This window comes from Oncorhynchus masou, chromosome 11, assembly GCF_036934945.1.
Source record: "Oncorhynchus masou masou isolate Uvic2021 chromosome 11, UVic_Omas_1.1, whole genome shotgun sequence".
In the NCBI taxonomy this organism is placed as follows: Eukaryota; Metazoa; Chordata; class Actinopteri; order Salmoniformes; family Salmonidae; genus Oncorhynchus; species Oncorhynchus masou.
In genome coordinates, this window is record NC_088222.1 from 36,800,847 (window position 1) to 36,819,108 (window position 18,262).

General features: G+C 39.7%; 2 protein-coding genes across 4 annotated transcripts; both read left to right on the forward strand.

Moving 5' to 3' along the window:
- Positions 1-3,995: 3,995 nt before the first annotated feature.
- LOC135548623 (protein FAM114A2-like) lies at positions 3,996-13,774 on the forward strand. 2 transcript variants are annotated; one of them, XM_064978424.1, is made up of 14 exons: positions 3,996-4,139; positions 4,623-4,897; positions 5,056-5,155; positions 5,303-5,404; positions 6,601-6,704; positions 6,807-6,941; positions 7,045-7,203; positions 7,474-7,597; positions 7,794-7,879; positions 8,223-8,318; positions 8,426-8,565; positions 11,284-11,356; positions 12,765-12,818; positions 12,944-13,774. In XM_064978424.1, exons 2-14 carry the CDS (start codon positions 4,640-4,642, stop codon positions 13,043-13,045), a joined length of 1,533 nt encoding a protein of 510 aa, XP_064834496.1. In that variant the 5' UTR covers positions 3,996-4,139; positions 4,623-4,639; the 3' UTR covers positions 13,046-13,774. The 2 variants fall into 2 exon arrangements, with proteins under 2 accessions (XP_064834496.1, XP_064834495.1); XM_064978423.1 differs by having other exon boundaries at positions 3,997-4,130.
- A 235-nt stretch (positions 13,775-14,009) lies between these two features.
- Positions 14,010-17,652, forward strand: LOC135548624 (CCR4-NOT transcription complex subunit 8). Of its 2 annotated transcripts, none has more exons than XM_064978425.1 (7): positions 14,010-14,132; positions 14,907-15,089; positions 15,218-15,411; positions 15,582-15,743; positions 15,896-16,040; positions 16,388-16,498; positions 16,722-17,652. In XM_064978425.1, the coding sequence occupies exons 2-7, from the start codon at positions 14,973-14,975 to the stop codon at positions 16,848-16,850; spliced, it is 858 nt and encodes a 285-aa protein (XP_064834497.1). In that variant the 5' UTR covers positions 14,010-14,132; positions 14,907-14,972; the 3' UTR covers positions 16,851-17,652. The 2 variants fall into 2 exon arrangements, with proteins under 2 accessions (XP_064834497.1, XP_064834498.1); XM_064978426.1 differs by having other exon boundaries at positions 14,935-15,089.
- The last annotated feature ends 610 nt before the right edge of the window (positions 17,653-18,262 follow it).

An 18,262-nucleotide genomic window follows, 5' to 3' on the forward strand; every position in this document is an offset into this window, starting at 1 on the left:
CTTTGCGAACTTTTCCCACATTTCAGGCTTCAAACATAAAGATGTGTGAAGAATCAACAACAAGTGGGACACAATCATGAAGTGGAACGACATTTATTGGATATTTCAAACTTTTTTAACAAATCAAAAACTGAAAAATTGGGCGTGCAAAATTATTCAGCCCCCTTAAGTTAATACTTTGTAGCGCCACCTTTTGCTGCGATTACAGCTGTAAGTCGCTTGGGGTATGTCTCTATCAGTTTTGCATATCGAGAGACTGACATTTTTTCCCATTCCTCCTTGCAAAACAGCTCGACCTCAGTGAGGTTGGATGGAGAGCATTTGTGAACAGCAGTTTTCAGTTCTTTCCACAGATTCTCGATTGGATTCAGGTCTGGACTTTGACTTGGCCATTCTAACACCTGGATATGTTTATTTTTGAACCATTCCAATGTAGATTTTGCTTTAGATCATTGTCTTGTTGGAAGACAAATCTCCGTCCCAGTCTCAGGTCTTTTGCAGACTCCATCAGGTTTTCTTCCAAAATGGTCCTGTATTTGGCTCCATCCATCTTCCCATCAATTTTAACCATCTTCCCTGTCCCTGCTGAAGAAAAGCAGGCCCAAACCATGGTGCTGCCACCACCATGTTTGACAGTGGGGATGGTATGGTCAGGGTGATGAGCTGTGTTGCTTTTACACCAAACATAACGTTTTGCATTGTTGCCAAAAAGTTAAATTTTGGTTTCATCTGACCAGAGCACCTTCTTCCACGTTTGGTGTGTCTCCCAGGTGGCTTGTGGCAAACTTTAAACAACACTTTTTATGGATATCTTTAAGAAATGGCTTTCTTCTTGCCACTCTTCCATAAAGGCCAGATTTGTGCAATATACGACTGATTGTTGTCCTATGGACAGAGTCTCCCACCTCAGCTGTAGATCTCTGCAGTTCATCCAGAGTGATCACAGGCCTCTTGGCTGCATCTCTGATCAGTCTTCTCCTTGTATGAGCTGAAAGTTTAGAGGGATGGCCAGGTCTTGGTAGATTTGCAGTGGTCTGATACTCCTTCCATTTCAATATTATCGCTTGCACAATGCTCCTTGGCATGTTTAAAGCTTAGGAAATCTTTTTGTATCCAAATCCGGCTTTAAACGTCTTCACAACAGTATCTCGGACCTGCCTGGTGTGTTCCTTGTTCTTCATGATGCTCTCTGCACTTTTAACGGACCTCTGAGACTATCACAGTGCAGGTGCATTTATACGGAGACTTGATTACACACAGGTGGATTGTATTTATCATCATTAGTCATTTAGGGCAACATTGGATCATTCAGAGATCCTCACTGAACTTCTGGAGAGAGTTTGCTGCACTGAAAGTAAAGGGGCTGAATAATTTTTCACACCCAATTTTTCAGTTTTTGATTTGTTAAAAAAGTTTGAAATATCCAATAAATGTCGTTCCACTTCATGATTGTGTCCCACTTGTTGTTGATTCTTCACAAAAAAATACAGTTTTATATCTTTATGTTTGAAGCCTGAAATGTGGCAAAAGGTCGCAAAGTTCAAGGGGGCCGAATACTTTCGCAAGGCACTGTACTTGGGTGTGGTGATTCGGTATTTCAGTGCTAAAAAAAGAAGTTGTGTCCACATTTCTCGGTCTGGTTGAATTGGAGGAGGGTGATGCCAGATCAATAGCAAAGGCTGTATTTGAGTTTCTTGAGAAGTGTAACCTTAAAAAAGAGAATCTTCAGCGTATTGGCACTGATAATGCGTCCGTGATGACTGGGGTGCACAACGGGGTGCACAAGATTTTAAAGAAGGTTTGTGCATTGCCCAATTTGGTACTCATCCGCTGTGTGTGCCATTCTTCACAATTGGCTGTCAGTGCAGCATCCAAAGAAACCATCCCTAGGAGTGTTGAGTACTTAATAAGGGAAATCTACAACTGGTTTTCGATTTCCCCAAAACGGCGCGAGGCGTACAAAGCAGTATATGCCACCATTAATTGTGGCCAGAAACCCCTGCAGATCACCAAAGTGTGTGCCACACGTTGGCTTTCGATTGAGCCTCCGGTAACTCATATATTGAGCCAGTGGGAAGAACTGAAACTCCACTTTGAGGTGACCAAGGCCAGTGAGCGTTGCTACATGGAGGATGTGCTCCACTCCATGTACATGGACAAGACCAACTAACAATCCTGTCCGACGTACAAGTTGCAGTGAAGTCATTTGAGGGAGAGCAAACAGATCCTGTCAAGCTTTTGGACAATCTGGTACACCTCTTAATATCTATTTGCAGCAGAGTAGTCAACCATATGGCAAAAATTGATGTCCTGAAGGATGCCATTGATGGACATCTCAGTCCATCACCATACCTTGTGTACCTTTTCGAGAGCACGGTGTACCAACTCAGTCTTGCGCCAGAGGACAAAAAGGTCATTCGGAGATGGTGCATCAACTACATTGTTGCTTTAAGCAAGGAGCTGCAAGCAAGGCTCCCAGACAACCTTGAAGCCTTGTGAAACATGGCCTTGTTCAGTGTTAAGGAAACGCTAAAGAACAATAAAGGCACCAGTGAAATTATTAAAGTAGCTGAGCTACTGGTATACCAGCCTCAAACAATTGATAAAATGATTTCCCAATGGAGAAACATCCATCTGTTTAGGTGGGACTCAACTGAAAATGCAGTCGAGTTTTGGAGTGAAGTCAATAACTACACGGACTCTTCCGGGTCAAATTCATTTGAAGAACTGTGCAAAGCTGCACTCGCTGCCCTCTCCTTGTACACTCAAATGCGGAGGTTGAACGGCTGTTCAGCCAAATGAGTGTGGTCAAGTCAAAGTTAAGAAATAGAATGTCACTGCACACTCTCAACTCCATACTCCTGGTGAGGTATGGACTGAAACTGGCTGGTGATACCTGTTACCAGCATAAACTACCAAGCGAAGTTCTGCAGCTGTTTGGCACCACAGCAGCATACAGCTTTAAGGCCACTCCATCCTCTACTGCTGGTTCCAGCTCCGTGACAAAGCAGTTGGACAGTGAAGATGAAGAGGATTTCCTTGCCAATCTATGATTCATCATATTTACAGTACGTATACAAGGAGTGGACTTTCTAGAACTGGTGGAGACACACAGCTGATGGTGGCAGTGTGCACTGCAGTGTGTGCGAGAACAGTGGCAATATCTGGAGGAAAGATGGAGATGGAAAGAGATGCCTAGCGCACACATAATTATTTGAGTTAAGTTGCTTGTTCAATAAGATAGCATATATAACTTGTTATGAGCTTGTACCTTTCATTGTTGATCAGTTAGGTAGCATGTTAACTACCAATACACTGCTTAAAACTATAATTGTTCAGAATGTGTAGGTTTACTAGTTAAAAATAAAATAAATAAAATGTAATTGTTCAATAATGTGTAATTGTTTAATAATTCAATGTGTTGTGTTTAAAAATAAAAATATCTGATTATATAAAATGTGTAGGGTTAATATTACTTTTACAAATAAAAATATATGATAATAAATGAACAAATCTAAACTAACCATTGTCAAATCATATTTTTCGCAGAGATGGCCAGTCAATTTGAGTAACGTTATTGTGTATTCTACGTAACGATGCAGTTTTACGTTATTACGTAATGACGCCATCACGCAGTGACGTCACAACGTCATTTTTGCAACTAATCGACCTGCCTCTAGCAACCCTCATGTGCTTTATTGATTTGTTGTTAATAAAAATAAAATATAAAATAAAAAGACATGCCTCTAGCAACTTCCCCAGAAAATTTGTTGGAAAAACTGCGCATTCCTGCTTACGTTCTATATGGAACACGATCTACTAACGATATATCCCTGTCAGGCCGACGTCGGCAAGATGAACAGTATGTGTGAGTAGTAGAACTACTCCGCAACAATGGTCTTGGACCTAAAAGCAACTGGGAGCTTATGCTTGTGTAATGTTCCCTCCAGGTCAGCAGTTGGCGTTGTGTACTGTTTTGAACACTATAATTACGTGTTTATGCAGTAGAAGAAGAGATCCCTCACCATAACAAATTATCGTGTGACGTGGCTAATAGGGGGTTTTGAAGCTAGACCTTGCAAGATAACGAAGAAAATCAAGATTATCGCACGAAATCTGGAATAAAATGTGTTAGTAACGTAAATAGATGGGATTCTTGATCAAAACCATGTGGCTTCTTTCTTAGACATTTGTCTATCACCTAGAATACTTGGGAGCAATGACTTTAGCATAGAAAGCTAACAGCTAGTTAAGGCAAAGTGCAACAATGTCTAGCCATTGATGTGCTGTCACTGATGTTTTTTGGACACAGTTACGTTTGGCTCAGACAACTGTTATCTTAGCTAAACAATAACTATAAAAGTCTTGAGTATCAGTCTCTATTCTCTGTAATTTAGTTTATCTATGTAGCTAGATTTAATCTGCAAGAATAGCCTGTCACTAGACTTCTCTTGCCCCAGGTTGTGACTGGACTCAATTTGAGTAACGCCTGGGGCAATGTGAACTTCTACTGTACATCCCACTTGTTTTGACTTATTGATTGGATATAAATTATTTTAAAAACTATGGTTTCAATGAAACATTACACAAATTCTTATTGTCTTTTCATCCAATAACAACAGGTATGTGTTAAGTTAAGATGTCAGACAGCGAAGCCCCTGGTGACCCTGCTGGGAGTTCAGAGGTCGCAGAGGCCCCACCACTGCAGACCTCCACTGTGACGCCACCAGACAGTGCTCCACAGACACTACCTGGAGAGAGTACCACACATGACTCCACAGATGTCCCCCCAACCAGGAACGGAAGGAAAACCAGGAAGAGACCAGATCCAAAACCTCCAGTTGAAGTCCACAAGACTCAGGAGGAGAAACCTAAAGTAGATGGAGAGCCAGCCAAGGTAAGACATGCATGGATACAGCAGAATGAAAGATTCAACAAGCTTAGCTTCTAACCTTGGGGCCTGGATATGGTTTAGTTTTTTTTTTATGGCTGTATAGGGTACAAACGATAGCCAGGTACAAATGTTTTCTCCCTCCATCTCTCTCTATCCTCCAGACATCCAGTGAGTCAACAGTAGTCCAGGGAGGATGGGGCTACTGGGGGAGCTGGGGAAAGTCCATCATGTCAACGGCCTCGGCCACTGTGGCCACTGTAGGTGAGGAGAACCAAAAATGGTGTTTTCTGCGTGTGGCCATTTTGTGTTCTCATTATGGTGTTAAACAATATGTTTGCCCTTTCAGTGAGCATATGTAAACGTTAAAATATCTAAAAATACATTTTATTATGTTTGTTTCATTCTAAGGTCAAGGAATCACCCAGGCTATTGAGAAGGCCGAGACTTCTCTGGGAATCCCCAGCCCCACAGAGCTGTCTGCACAGATTGGAGAGGAGGACAAACAAGAGGGTAATGATGGCATACACTGGTCATCAACATGATCAACACATGAGTCATCACTCTAGATTTAACATCAGCCGTGATAAGCCTTAGTATATTTAGGATGCGTTTGTTGTGGAGATGTAAACTGCTTCACTGTTGTAGCTATGCACGTTAGGTTGATGTCTGAGATCTACAGTGCGGTCTGAAATTATTGACACCCTTGATTTAAGATAAGCAAATATTACTATAAAATATTTTATAGCTATTATGTATGCTACATTTTTTTTGTTAATATATATTTGTCTACTAATACAATTTCTCAAAGAGATTTTGACCTCTAACAAAGTTAGAGGTCAAAATTGACATCCCTGTTTTCAATACCCTTCAACAGGCACTGAGCCTTTTTTTTTTTAAATGTTTCATGAATTGGAGAACGCATTGGGAGGGATCTTTGACCATTCCATATAGAATCCTTTTAGACCCTTGATATCCTTTGACTGCGCTTATGCTCTGCCCTCTTCAATTCAATCCACAGGTTTTCAATGGGTTTCAAGTCTGGAGACTGAGATGGCCATTGCAAAACAGATTTTTTTGTGGCCAATTAACAATGTCTTTGTGGATTTTAGTATGCTTAGGGTTATTGTCTTGCTGGAAGATCCACTTGCGACCCAAGTTTCAGCCTCATTGCAGAGGCAACCAGGACATTTTAGCCAAGACAATAACCCCAAGCACACATCAAAATCCAAAAAGAAATGATTATTTGGCCAGAAAATCAACATTTGCACTGTCTGTCTCTGTCTCTGGACTTGAAACCCATTGAGAGCCTGTGGTTTGAATTGAAGAATGTAGTCCATAAGCACAGACGAAAGATATCAGGGATCTGGAAGGATTCTGTATGTAGGAATGGTCTAAGATCCCTTCCAATGTGTTCTCCAACTCATTTTAGAAAAAGGCTCAGTGTCGTTACCCTCGAAAGATGAGGTATTGAAAACAGGAGTGTCAATAATTTTGACCCATAACTTTTTGAGAAGAAAAAAAGCATTACTTCTTAAACATAATCTCTTCCTCTGAGCAATTGTATTAGTATCAAATAATATAATTTAAGCAACAAAAAAATTGCAAAGAGTATAGCTGAGTATTTGAATTATTTACTTTATACAGACTTTTTGCTCATCTTTATTATGGGTGTCAATTATTTTGGACCTACTGTATTTTACTTCTAGGTGAACCCAGTAATGAGACTGATAAAGGGGAAGGAGATGGCGCATTGGCTATGGGAAGCGCCATTGGAATGTTCTCATCCCTCAGCAGTGTTGTTCAAAGCACCGTAAGAAACAATGCTTCTTTGCTTTTTTTGCCGATTATCATCATATGTTGTTTATGGGCAAAAGTGACTTGGATACTGACTAAATGTATGTCTATATTTCAGGGGAAAACGGTCCTAACAGGGGGTTTAGATGCCTTGGAGTTCATAGGCAAGAAGACCATGGATGTCATAGCAGAGGGAGATCCAGGGTACAAGAAAACAAAGGGTCTGATGAACAGGACGAACACTCTTTCTCGGGTGAATATTGTTGAATGGATGTCAGAGAAGCCACCCCCAGTGTTGGGCTTACACCTTATTGGTGTTGGAAAAATTGAATTCAAGGTTTTTGTTTTGGCTGAAGGTCTTACGGGAGGCCAAGGAGAGAGAGGAGCAGGAAACAGCCAAGGAGATGTCCTCCGACACAGAAAATAAGGCCCATTACGGAATGCTTTTCGACGAATTCCAGGGCCTATCCCACCTGGAAGCTCTGGAGATTCTCTCCAGGGAGAGTGAGTCAAAGGTGATAATGAGCAAGTTCCACATTTTACTTTGTACAAAGAAACAAGTAAACAGCCTCTCAAAATATGATTGATTGTACACTGTGCACAGCCTACCATTGAAATCAGTACAACCTTTTGTTAGCAATACTTTGCACACTTGTAAAGAGAGCACCTACAACCATTGCAACCTCTTGAGATATAAAAATGGATCCATGCCACTTTAAAATCCTCCTGGCTCCTTTTAGTAGATGTTATCTATGACTGAATCAGTTGTCTGTTGTGTGGTGTAGGTAAAGTCTGTTCTGACCACTCTGTCTGGAGAGGAGCTGGACCAACTTAAAGAGGACCTGGAGCTCATAAAGGAACCCTTCTCTCTGGTGGAGTTTGAGGAGGAGGAGGTGAACGAAAAGAAAGGTAGCCTATCGTCACAGAACTGCCACACAAAGTCTACTATCACAATGTTACATTTACATTCTTTTAGTACTACTAGTAAACAAAATACTTTTGGTGTTTGCTTTTCTTCTGTGGGTGATAAGCCAACTAAAAACATCCAATGCGTTAATACATTGAACAACATCAATACATTTTGTTTATTCATATTTATTTTCAGATGAAGATGGCGCTGAGTTTCTGAGGGAATTAACAGGGGCCCTGGATGCACTACACATATCCACAACATCTGACAAACTTCGCAAGGTTGGCACAATACATTTCTCTCTTGATTTGTAAGTCGCTCTGGATAAGAGCGTCTGCTAAATGACTTAAATGTAAATTTCATTTAAAGCCAGATATCTTTCCGTCTCATGCTAGTGGTCCAATATTGTAACAGTGTTTGTTGCTATCTTCTGAAGAGTTTTGGTAGAACTGAGTTTTAAATGGACTGAGTTCACTACTCGTCTTTGCGTATTTGTGCCTGCAGCAATTTTTAGATTCTATATGTTTCTGGATTCTCCATTCATTGCAATTCAGGCAGCACCTCTTCTCCAGTTGATAGATCACTGATCTCTAACCTATTTTCTCTCTGCATACCCCTTATCAGGTGAGTAAGAATGCATGTGACCAGATTGCCCAAATGACCAAACTCATAAAGGAAGAAGGGAATGAAGAGGAAGTGGCAAAAACCTATACTGTTGAGGTATGGGAAAAAAAGGATCAAGGTCATTATCTGACTGTGACTATTGAAATGGAGCTTTACTCCTTTCTGTTGTAACTACTGATGTGAGAGTTGTTGATTCCTCTCAGGATGTCCACTCGTTGGCCATCAGAAACCTGGCTGAGCTCACAGCCAGATCCATAGAGCAGTTCCACAAAGTGGCCGAGATGATTCTGTTCTGTACCAGCCAGGAGGTCACCACTCTGGAGCAGGCCAAAATCCTCTCGCAGTAAGTTCCTACACACCATCAGCCATCTACAGTGTTATATTATAGTCATAGATACAGCCTTCAAAGTATTCACACGCCTAGACTTTTTCAGACTGAATTTAAAATGGATTAAATTGAGATGTTGTCACTGGCCTACACACAGTATCCCATAATGTGAAATTATGTTTTTAGAAATGTTTACACATTAATTAAACATTATCATCTGAAATGTCTTGTGTCAATAAGGATTCAACCCTTTTTTTATGGAAAGCCTAAATAAGTTCAGGAGTTAAAATGTGCTTAACCAGTCACATAATAAGTTGCATGGACTCACTCGGTGTACAATAATAGTGTTTAACATGATTTTTAAATGACTACCTTATCTCTTTACCCCACACATACAATTATCTGTCAGGTCACTCAGTTGAGCAGTGAATTTCAAACAGATTCAACCACAAAGACAGAGCGGTTTTCCATTGCCTCGCAAAGAAGGGCACCTATTGGTAGATGGGTAAAAAATAAAACAAAGCAGACATTGAATATCCCTTTGAGTATTAATTACACTTTGGATGGTGTATCAATACACCCAGTCACTACAAAGATAAAAGCATCCTTCCTAACTCAGTTGCCGGAGAGGAAGGAAACCGCTCAGGGATTTCACCATGAGACCAATGGTAACTTTAAAACAGTTAAGGAAATAATGGCTATGATGGGAGAAAGTTACTCCACAATACTAACCTAAATGACCGAGTGAAAAGAAGGAAGCCTGTACAGAATACAAATATTACAATAAAAGCATCCCGTTGCAATGAGGCACTAAAGTAATACTGGGAAACAAACGTGGCAAAGAAAGTAACTTTGTCCTGAATACACCGCCAAATCCAACGCATCACTGAGAACCACTCTAAATATATTCAAACATGGTGGTGGCTGCATCATGTTATGGGTATGCTTGTCATTGGCAAAGACTAGGGAGTTTATTTTTGAATGAAAGAATAGAACTCAACACAGGTAAAATCCTAATGGAAAACCTTGTTCAGTCTGCTTTCCAATAGACAAATTCACCCTTCAACAGGACAATGGCCAAAAATATACTTTAGTTGCTTATCAAGATGACATTGAATGTTCCAGAGTTGCCTAGTTTTGACTTAAATCTGCTTAAATCGATGGCAAGACTTGCTGTCTAGCAATGTTCAACAACCAACTTGACAGAAATTAATAATATAATACAGTGGGGCAAAAAAGTATTTAGTCAGCCACCAATTGTGCAAGTTCTCCCACTTAAAAAGATGAGGCCTGTAATTTTCATCATAGGTACACTTCAACTATGACAGACAAAATGAGGGGAAAAAAATCCAGAAAATCATATTGTAGGATATTTAATGAATTTATTTGCAAATTATGGTGGAAAATAAGTATTTGGTCAATAGAAAAAGTTTCTCAATACTTTGTTATATACCCTTTGTTGGCAATGAGAGGTCAAATGTTTTCTGTAAGTCTTCACAAGGTTTTCACACATTGTTGCTGGTATTTTGGCTCATTTCTCCATGCAAATCTCTTCTAGAGCAGTGATGTTTTGGGGCTGTTGCTGGGCAACACGGACTTTCAACTCCCTCCAAATATTTTCTATGGGGTTGAGATCTGGAGACTGGCTAGGCCACTCCAGGACCTTGAAATGCTTCTTACGAAGCCACTCCTTCGTTGCCCGGGCAGTGTGTTTGGATCATGCTGAAAGACCCAGCCACGTTTCATCTTCAATGCCCTTGCTCATGGAAGGAGGTTTTCACTCAAAATCTTACGATACATGGCCCCTTTCATTCTTTCCTTTACACGGATCAGTTGTGCTGGTCCCTTTGCAGAAAAACGGCCCCAAAGCATGATCTTTCCACCCCCGTGCTTCACAGTAGGTATGGTGTTCTTTGGATGCAACTCAGCATTCTTTGTCCTCCAAACACGACGAGTTGAGTTTTTACCAAAAAGTTATATTTTGGTTTCATCTGACCATATGACATTCTCCCAATCATCTTCTGGATCATCCAAATGCTTTCTAGCAAACTTCAGACGGGCCTGGATTTTTTTTCTCATTTTGTCTGTCATAGTTGAAGTGTACCTATGATGAAAATTACAGACCTCTCTCATCTTTTTAAGTGGGAGAACTTGCACAATTGGTGGCTGACTAAATACTTTTTTTGCCCCACTGTATATATACATTTTTTAAAGAATAATGTGCAAATGTTGTACAATCCATGTGTGCAAGGCTCTTAGTCTTACCCAGAACGATTTACAGCTGTAATCACTGCCAAAGGGGATTCTAACATGATTCTAACAGAGATTTCTGTATTTCATTTTCAATACATTTGCAAAATGTGTATATATATATATATTGTTTACATACACCTTAACCAAATAAACAATTCCTGACATTAAATCCTCGTATAAATTCTGTCTTAGGTTACATATATATATATATATATATATATATATATATACATACATACACACACACACACACACACACACACACACACACACACACACACACACATACACACATACACACATACACACATACATACATATGTGTTTTATCCCAAGCCCACAGGAGGCCGTTTGGTAGGCTGTTATTTTAAATAAGAATTTGTTCTTAACTGACTGACTTAGTTAAATAAAGATTTTCAAAATATAAATATCATAGTATGTGATTGTTCTCTAACTCAACATTTTGTTCTCCCCTTACAGAATAACAATTGTTTTGTGTAAAGAGATATCATTACTTTCCAAGAAGTTCACCTCCTGTTTAACTACAATAGGGGTAAGATGGTAATTCTTTACGAACCTATATCACAAAGTATATTTAGCCTATCACTTAGCTTACACTCTTCGAAGCTGCATTCACAGAACTCTGCTTCAGATGTTAATATTCAAGGTCTTGCACAACAACATTTCATCATGGAACTTGTGTACTTCATCACTATGACAACTAATAAATGCTATTTTGTGTTTTCACAAAGTAATCATCCTTACTTTAAAGCAGTGGTATTCAAAGTCGTGGTCATGACCCCTATTGTGTTGTGGGGGAATTGGAGTGTGGTCCCCAAAACAAAAATAAATTAAGAGAAAAGATTTGTATCGGACAATATACAAATGTGTTTGGGAAAGACGTTGATTAATGAGATGAAAATGTAATTATTTGAAGGTTGCTGGTTGATTTAAAAACAAGATATAACTGTTTTTAAGGTTGTCCTCGGATTTGGGGAGGGGTGTATGTGTCTTTCGGAGGGGTTGGGAAATTTCAGCTGAACCTTGTGAGCAATTGGCCAATAGAGTGATCTTAAACAAAAAATATGGTGGTGGATCTTGATTTTATGGGGCTATTTTGCTTCCACTGGTCTTGGGGCCCTTAAGGTCAATGGCATCATGAACTTGACCTAGTACCAGGACATTTTATCCAAGACAATAACCCCAAGCACACATGAAAATCCACAAATAAATGGTTAATTGGCCACAAAAATCAACATTTTGCAATGGCCATCTCATTCTCTGGATTTGAAACTCATTGAAAACCTGTTGGTTAAATTGAAGAGGGCAGAGCATAAGCACAGACGAAGGATATCAAGGATCTGGAAGAATTATGTATGGAGAAATGGTCTAAGATCCCTCCCAATGTGTTCTCCAACTCATAAAACATTTTAGAAAAAGGCTCAGTGCTGTTATCCTCGCAAGGTGCGGTATTGAAAACGAGTGTCAATTTTGACCATTACCCATTTGACAACTTGTAAAACAAAATCTTTCTCGGAGCAATTGTATTAGTATAAAATAATGTAAAGTAAGAGTACAGATAAGTTAAGAGATGAGAATTTTATTAATTGAAGGTTACGTGTTGATGTAAAAAAATCAATTAAAATATACAGATTTTAAGGTTGTAATCAGATTTTGGTAGGGGTGTGGTCCCTGAAATTATGGCATAAGAAATTGGGTCCCTGCTGAAAAAGTTTAAAAACCACTGCTTTAAAGAGTTTCAATCCAAAAATTGTTGCAGGGTGGTCGGTAACAAGTTGATGCAATCTTTCCATGCTGCAATGCTGACATTAATAATTCTAATGGAGATTACTTTAGTTAATTAGACCCATATAGTAGTGTAAATCAGTCTGAATATGTGTATAAGATTCCTGGTTTACTGAGTCCAGAGACTAACGAGAGCAAAACATTTTGTTTTGCAGTCAAATAAAAAGGGAGATGTCCTCAATCCACTCATAACAGGAGTATTTTTGGAGGTTTGTATTATTGTGCATCATTGCATATCACAATTCTGTCTGAAACCTGAATATTGTGTGTGTGATTTACAAATGTGGTGCATTAAGTATCTACAGTATGTATGTATGTATCTCCTCTTCTTTAGGCTTCCAACAGTGCATCGTACATACAGGATGCCTTCCAGCTCCTCATGCCTGTATTGGAGGTGTCCCACATTCAAAGGAGTGCTGACTCTACCCAACAGTGACCATATCACTCTCTCTGCTGTGCTCGCAAGGGACTGACAAACAAAAGCATTGACGTGTCATTGCGGTTTTAAAAACATTTACTTCCTCAGCTCTCATTCATATTTAGTTTGAAGCCTAAACTAAATTGTCATGCCTCATAACAAATGCACCGTTTGATAGTGTTTACTCATTGTGGGGAATTGTAATGCTTTTGCTGTTGTGTAGCACAGTAGATACACCAATGCACACTATTTGAGGAGTCGAGCTGATGTGTTTGAATGACACTGACGTCTGCATTTCTCACGTCTCCATGTCTCTTTAACAATTACTATGATTCAATTCATTATTCATAACACCAGGATTCAGGATAACCTCAAGTTCTTTTAACCAAGTATACAGGTATCTGTATTACGGATGAGTGTGATATCGCTTTGCCATACCTCCCTATTTATCTGCAAATGTAATGTATGAACAGAATATTAGTAATTGAATGAATGAACAACTATTTTAATTGTTTTAATGTGAAAAGTGGAAACTTGTGTCTTGGAACTATATCAGGTTTTCCTTACAGTTGGAGCTACATAACCGTCAGGTATTTTATGCTTTCCAAATCAAAGTAATTTCTTAAACAAAATCCTATTGCAGCTTTGTATTGATTATTGTGGAATACCAAAGCCCAAATGAAGATTTGCATAAATGTGATACTTTGTAAAGAATTTTGTTTGTAAAAACCTTTGCAAGCCATTGAACTCCTGGATAATTGGGTCTTTATTGTGCAGAAAACGTACTGTACATGGGGGGGTCAAGACAACAAACCACATTGGCAACTATAAAGTTCAAAACTATAGATATGTAGCTTGCTATAATATTGTAATTCATTTTTCTTGGGGGAAACGGCTGTATATGCTCTACAGCAACTACAAACAGACTATTTGGGTCAGAGCTTCAAGAGATAGTGAAGGTGCGCTTTTTTTTTTCTTCACTGCGCCTGCGTAAATGTTTATCTGACTTCCGATAGCAGCAAGTAAACCAACGTTAACCAGTAACGTTAGCTATCAAGTACTAGCAGTAGCCCCAGCAGAAGTACAAGATCATACGACGGATCAGGTAAACATTGTTATTTGTGGTTTATACGGTTCATAGTAGCAAGCCAATACCATAATATGCGAGTCCAGCAAATTACCTAAGTGAGTTGGCTAGCTGTCATGCCGTTTTCCAGCTAACGTTAGCTTGTCATCTTCATACTAACCAAACGAACCAACGCTAGCAAACTGGGAACGTTAGTTAGCCATTTCGCTAACTAGTCTAAACTGATTCGGCTAGCAACCGTTGAATGTTATGGAAGATTGCAGCGATGTGACAAGTTCGTAATTTGGATATCACCAAATTGGGAGAAGGGGGTGGGGGTTAAATGCCAAAAATAAAAACAATGTGTTACGGAAGATTGACGAGGTAGTTAACATTTATGTTCGCTAGCCACACTGGCGGTTAATGTTATCTACCGTGAACATACTATGTTTCCCCCTGTAACTGAGTTAGCTATTATCATTGTGTTAGCTACATAGCTTGTTCGTCATTCCATTGTTGCTAGTTAACCAAGTGTTTGTACAAGAAACGTTCATAATTTGCAGAAAACAACGTGGAGTCGTTTATCCAGCCAAGCTCGCTTGCTATTGAACTGCCAGCTAACGTTAGTTAGCATCCCTCATACCGCAGTGATGATATCCAGGCCAGTCAGGTTTTGATTTAAGCGCCCAGCCATGTAGTTAGCTACATGTTGAATCCAGCTACTGCACAGTTTAACTAGCTATCATTTTGCATTTAAAATGTAATGGTTGATTAGCTGAATGGCATATATGAATTTAAACCTCTTGTTCCCAGAGTTTTTTTCTTCTTCGCCACGCTGCAGAATTATCGGTGTTTTCAGTCCTTTCCTTTCCTGCAAAAATGCCAGCCGCACTTGCAGATACCAGTCAGATTATCTGTGAGGTCTGGGCAAGCAATGTGGAGGAGGAAATGAGGAAAATCCGACAGATAATTCAAAGCTACAACTCCATTGCCATGGTAATCTATCGTGTCAAATATGCCAATACCCTATTTTTAATTTATGTTTAGTAGGTCTGGGAAGGTTTTGATATTGCATTAAAACATTTTATTTCAGTCATTTAATGATGTCCTCCTTGTTCCACCAGGACACAGAATTCCCCGGAGTAGTAGTTCGACCAATTGGCGAGTTTCGCAGCACAGTAGATTACCAGTACCAGCTCTTGAGGTGCAACGTGGACCTTCTGAAAATCATCCAATTGGGACTGTCGTTTATGAACGAGGACGGAGACTATCCTCCTGGAACAACAACATGGCAGTTCAATTTCAAATTTAATTTAACGTGGGTGTTATTCCTTACATCCTTTTTACAATACAGCATAGCCAGTGATGAAATTAAAACTAGCATGTTTATGCTTATTTGGGTAGGATTTGTTGCCTCATTAGAATACTTGAGTAATAGTTTGTTTTGTTCCTTTCTGGAAAAAAAGACTGATGTTCTTTTGTAAACAGAGAGGATATGTACTCCCAGGACTCAATAGACCTACTCCAGAACTCCGGCCTCCAATTCAAAAAGCACGAGGAAGAGGGGATCGACACACTTTACTTTGCTGAGCTCCTGATGACATCTGGTTTAGTGCTGTGTGAAAATGTCAAGTGGCTCTCCTTTCACAGGTAGGGATGTGTGGAGAAATGTCAGTGGGCCTAGGCCCTAGTTTTTCCTGGTGACCAGGTTGAGCTCTGGGCCCAAGTCATTAACTCACAACAGTGCCTCAATTGTCATTTGAGAAATGTTATAATGATCTACCTGCTGTTCTCATTTGCAGCGGGTATGATTTTGGCTACCTGGTGAAGCTCTTAACGGACACTCGCCTACCTGAGGAGGAACATGAGTTCTTCCAGATCCTCAATCTCTTCTTCCCTGCAATCTATGATGTGAAATATCTGATGAAAAGCTGTAAGAACTTAAAGGTAAAGACACATTCCTGGTCACCTGCTTATTCATTTATGTTATGTTATTAGCAAAGCCAATGAAAGCACTGTTGGCTGTAAAGCATGTCTGACAGTTTGAATCTGAGTCTCATGCATGCCTCAACTTTGTTGGCATGCTTAGCTTGATTAGCTAATGCAAGTCTTCAGGTCTCAGACAAGGTTACTCATCACACAAGTGTGGCTCATTGAACTGCCCCAGCTACACAAGCAATGTTGGTCTATTGGTAAAGAAATGTGACTGACATGAAATGTCCTTTGACTTCCCCAAAGGCTGAGGTAGAGCATATGGCTGCAGTTGGCTGACTGTTACCTGTGTGTTTATTCAGGGAGGACTCCAGGAGGTGGCTGACCAGCTGGAACTGAAAAGGATTGGGAGACAGCACCAGGCCGGTTCCGATTCACTGCTCACAGGGATGGCATTCTTTAGGATGAAAGAGGTACCTACTATTCTATTCCTGATGTCTCCTATCTTCCATGATATTTTCAACATTGTGCTTACACCTGTCATGTCCTTTCAAATCAGTGTTCAGGAAGGAAAATAACCTTTAAGGTTCCAGATGTAGAAACTAGCCTTGATGATGGGGACGTGCATCTTGGGAGAAACTGAGTCTGACAATGTTTCTGTTGCTTGAAACCTCTGAAGTAATTTGTCTTTTGCAGCTTTTCTTTGAAGACAACATTGATGATGCAAAGTATTGTGGGCGATTGTATGGATTGGGCTCTGGGTCCACTCAAAATCAGAACGGCATCTCAAGCTCTTCCCAAGAGGAAACTAACAACAAGCACTGACTGACCACGAGGCCATCAACTGGAAGACTCACTTGTTTTATCCCATCCGGTAGATGTTTCTCTTCTCCTCTCACTCCCAGAAGAAAACATGAGATTCATTTCTGTATTGAACTTCACCAGCTGCAAAAAGGGCATTGGTTACCACAGACTCTCCTCTTGAAACCATTTTGTTCTGTCATAGTTGATTTTACTGCGTATTGCCACCATTCAAATTCCCTATTGTGCCACCATTGAGCCTTTCTAGCACCCATCTCACAGGTCCAGTATTCGGAAAACTTTTTATCTGTGTGTTACAGCATTGCAGTAACTACCATTCTTTTAAAAGCATGGGACCAGCTTGTGTATTGTACTGCAAATGATAAGTGTAGCATTTAAGTGCTCAACAGCAATTCCCTGCACTCCTGCTTTTCATAACAAACTTTATTTAGACCCAACTGTAACTCAAGCATTAGTAGGTATCGTTCCCAAATCATTTCCGTGTTGGATACATGCTTGTAGGGATTGTACACTAAAAAAAAACAAAAAAACAATTATGCTGGACAGGTATGTAAACTATAATGTAAAATTTCACTGCAGCCAACCTGTTTTAGCATTTTTCCTTTCAGGAAGGATATTTTTTAGGTGGGTACCAGGTTGGTCTGAGTATGAACTTGTTTACAGGGGCACCCTGCAGTTCTGTGTAACATTTGCTTTTAATTTGTTTACCGCTCAGTTTAAACAGATGTTTTTGGTTGCTATTGTTTTTACAACATACATTGTTTGAAACAGTTGTATATTAAAACATTTTCTATTTTCAACGTGACATTTTTAGTATTTTGTCATGTCTTGTTTTAAGGCATGCCCAAAAATGTATTTCCTATATTTAGGCATGCCTTACTGAACCAATTGTGTCGTTGTTTTAAGGTTGAATTGGGTTAAGTAGTTGGGCTGCATTCTGTCACGTAACATAGCTACTTGACTTTTCATCCATATTGTATCCTCTTCATTATTGTGCCTAGGCTAGCATACATTTATCTTTCCCAGACCAAGCTTGAGCTGTTAACTGACAGAGCAAGACCTGCATCTGATTTAAAAAGGGTAAAGGTTCTAAGTTGTCTTGGACAGGTTCATTTCCACCCTGAGGTAGTTGGATCCTCTGCATAATTAAGGCTTTTCCACGTATTCCTCCTTAACATGAGGGATACTCGGAGTGAGGTAATGTACACAGAATTGGGTGCCGTTGTTTTGTAAATATAGGGTTCTAGTCCATTGCACACAAGTGCAATAAGTATCAAACCGCATTACTTCAATCATTTCATTCCAGACTAAAATTCTACACCTGATGAATCAGAACATCAATTTATTTAATATCTTTAGGCTGGTGTTCATATTCTCAAATCTCATGAAAGTCAGATGTATTTTAGTGAAAAGGT

Excerpts from the sequence above, each read along its gene's own strand:
- LOC135548623 (XM_064978424.1), top strand. The coding sequence starts at position 4,640 with ATGTCAGACAGCGAAGCCCCTGGTGACCCTGCTGGGAGTTCAGAGGTC. Across the intron at positions 6,705-6,806 it reads GCAGTGTTGTTCAAAGCACC|GGGAAAACGGTCCTAACAGG; the intron begins GTAAGAAACAAT and ends TCTATATTTCAG. Across the intron at positions 11,357-12,764 it reads CCTGTTTAACTACAATAGGG|TCAAATAAAAAGGGAGATGT; the intron begins GTAAGATGGTAA and ends TTTGTTTTGCAG.
- LOC135548624 (XM_064978425.1), top strand. The coding sequence starts at position 14,973 with ATGCCAGCCGCACTTGCAGATACCAGTCAGATTATCTGTGAGGTCTGG. Across the intron at positions 15,744-15,895 it reads AAGTGGCTCTCCTTTCACAG|CGGGTATGATTTTGGCTACC; the intron begins GTAGGGATGTGT and ends TCTCATTTGCAG. Across the intron at positions 16,499-16,721 it reads CATTCTTTAGGATGAAAGAG|CTTTTCTTTGAAGACAACAT; the intron begins GTACCTACTATT and ends TGTCTTTTGCAG.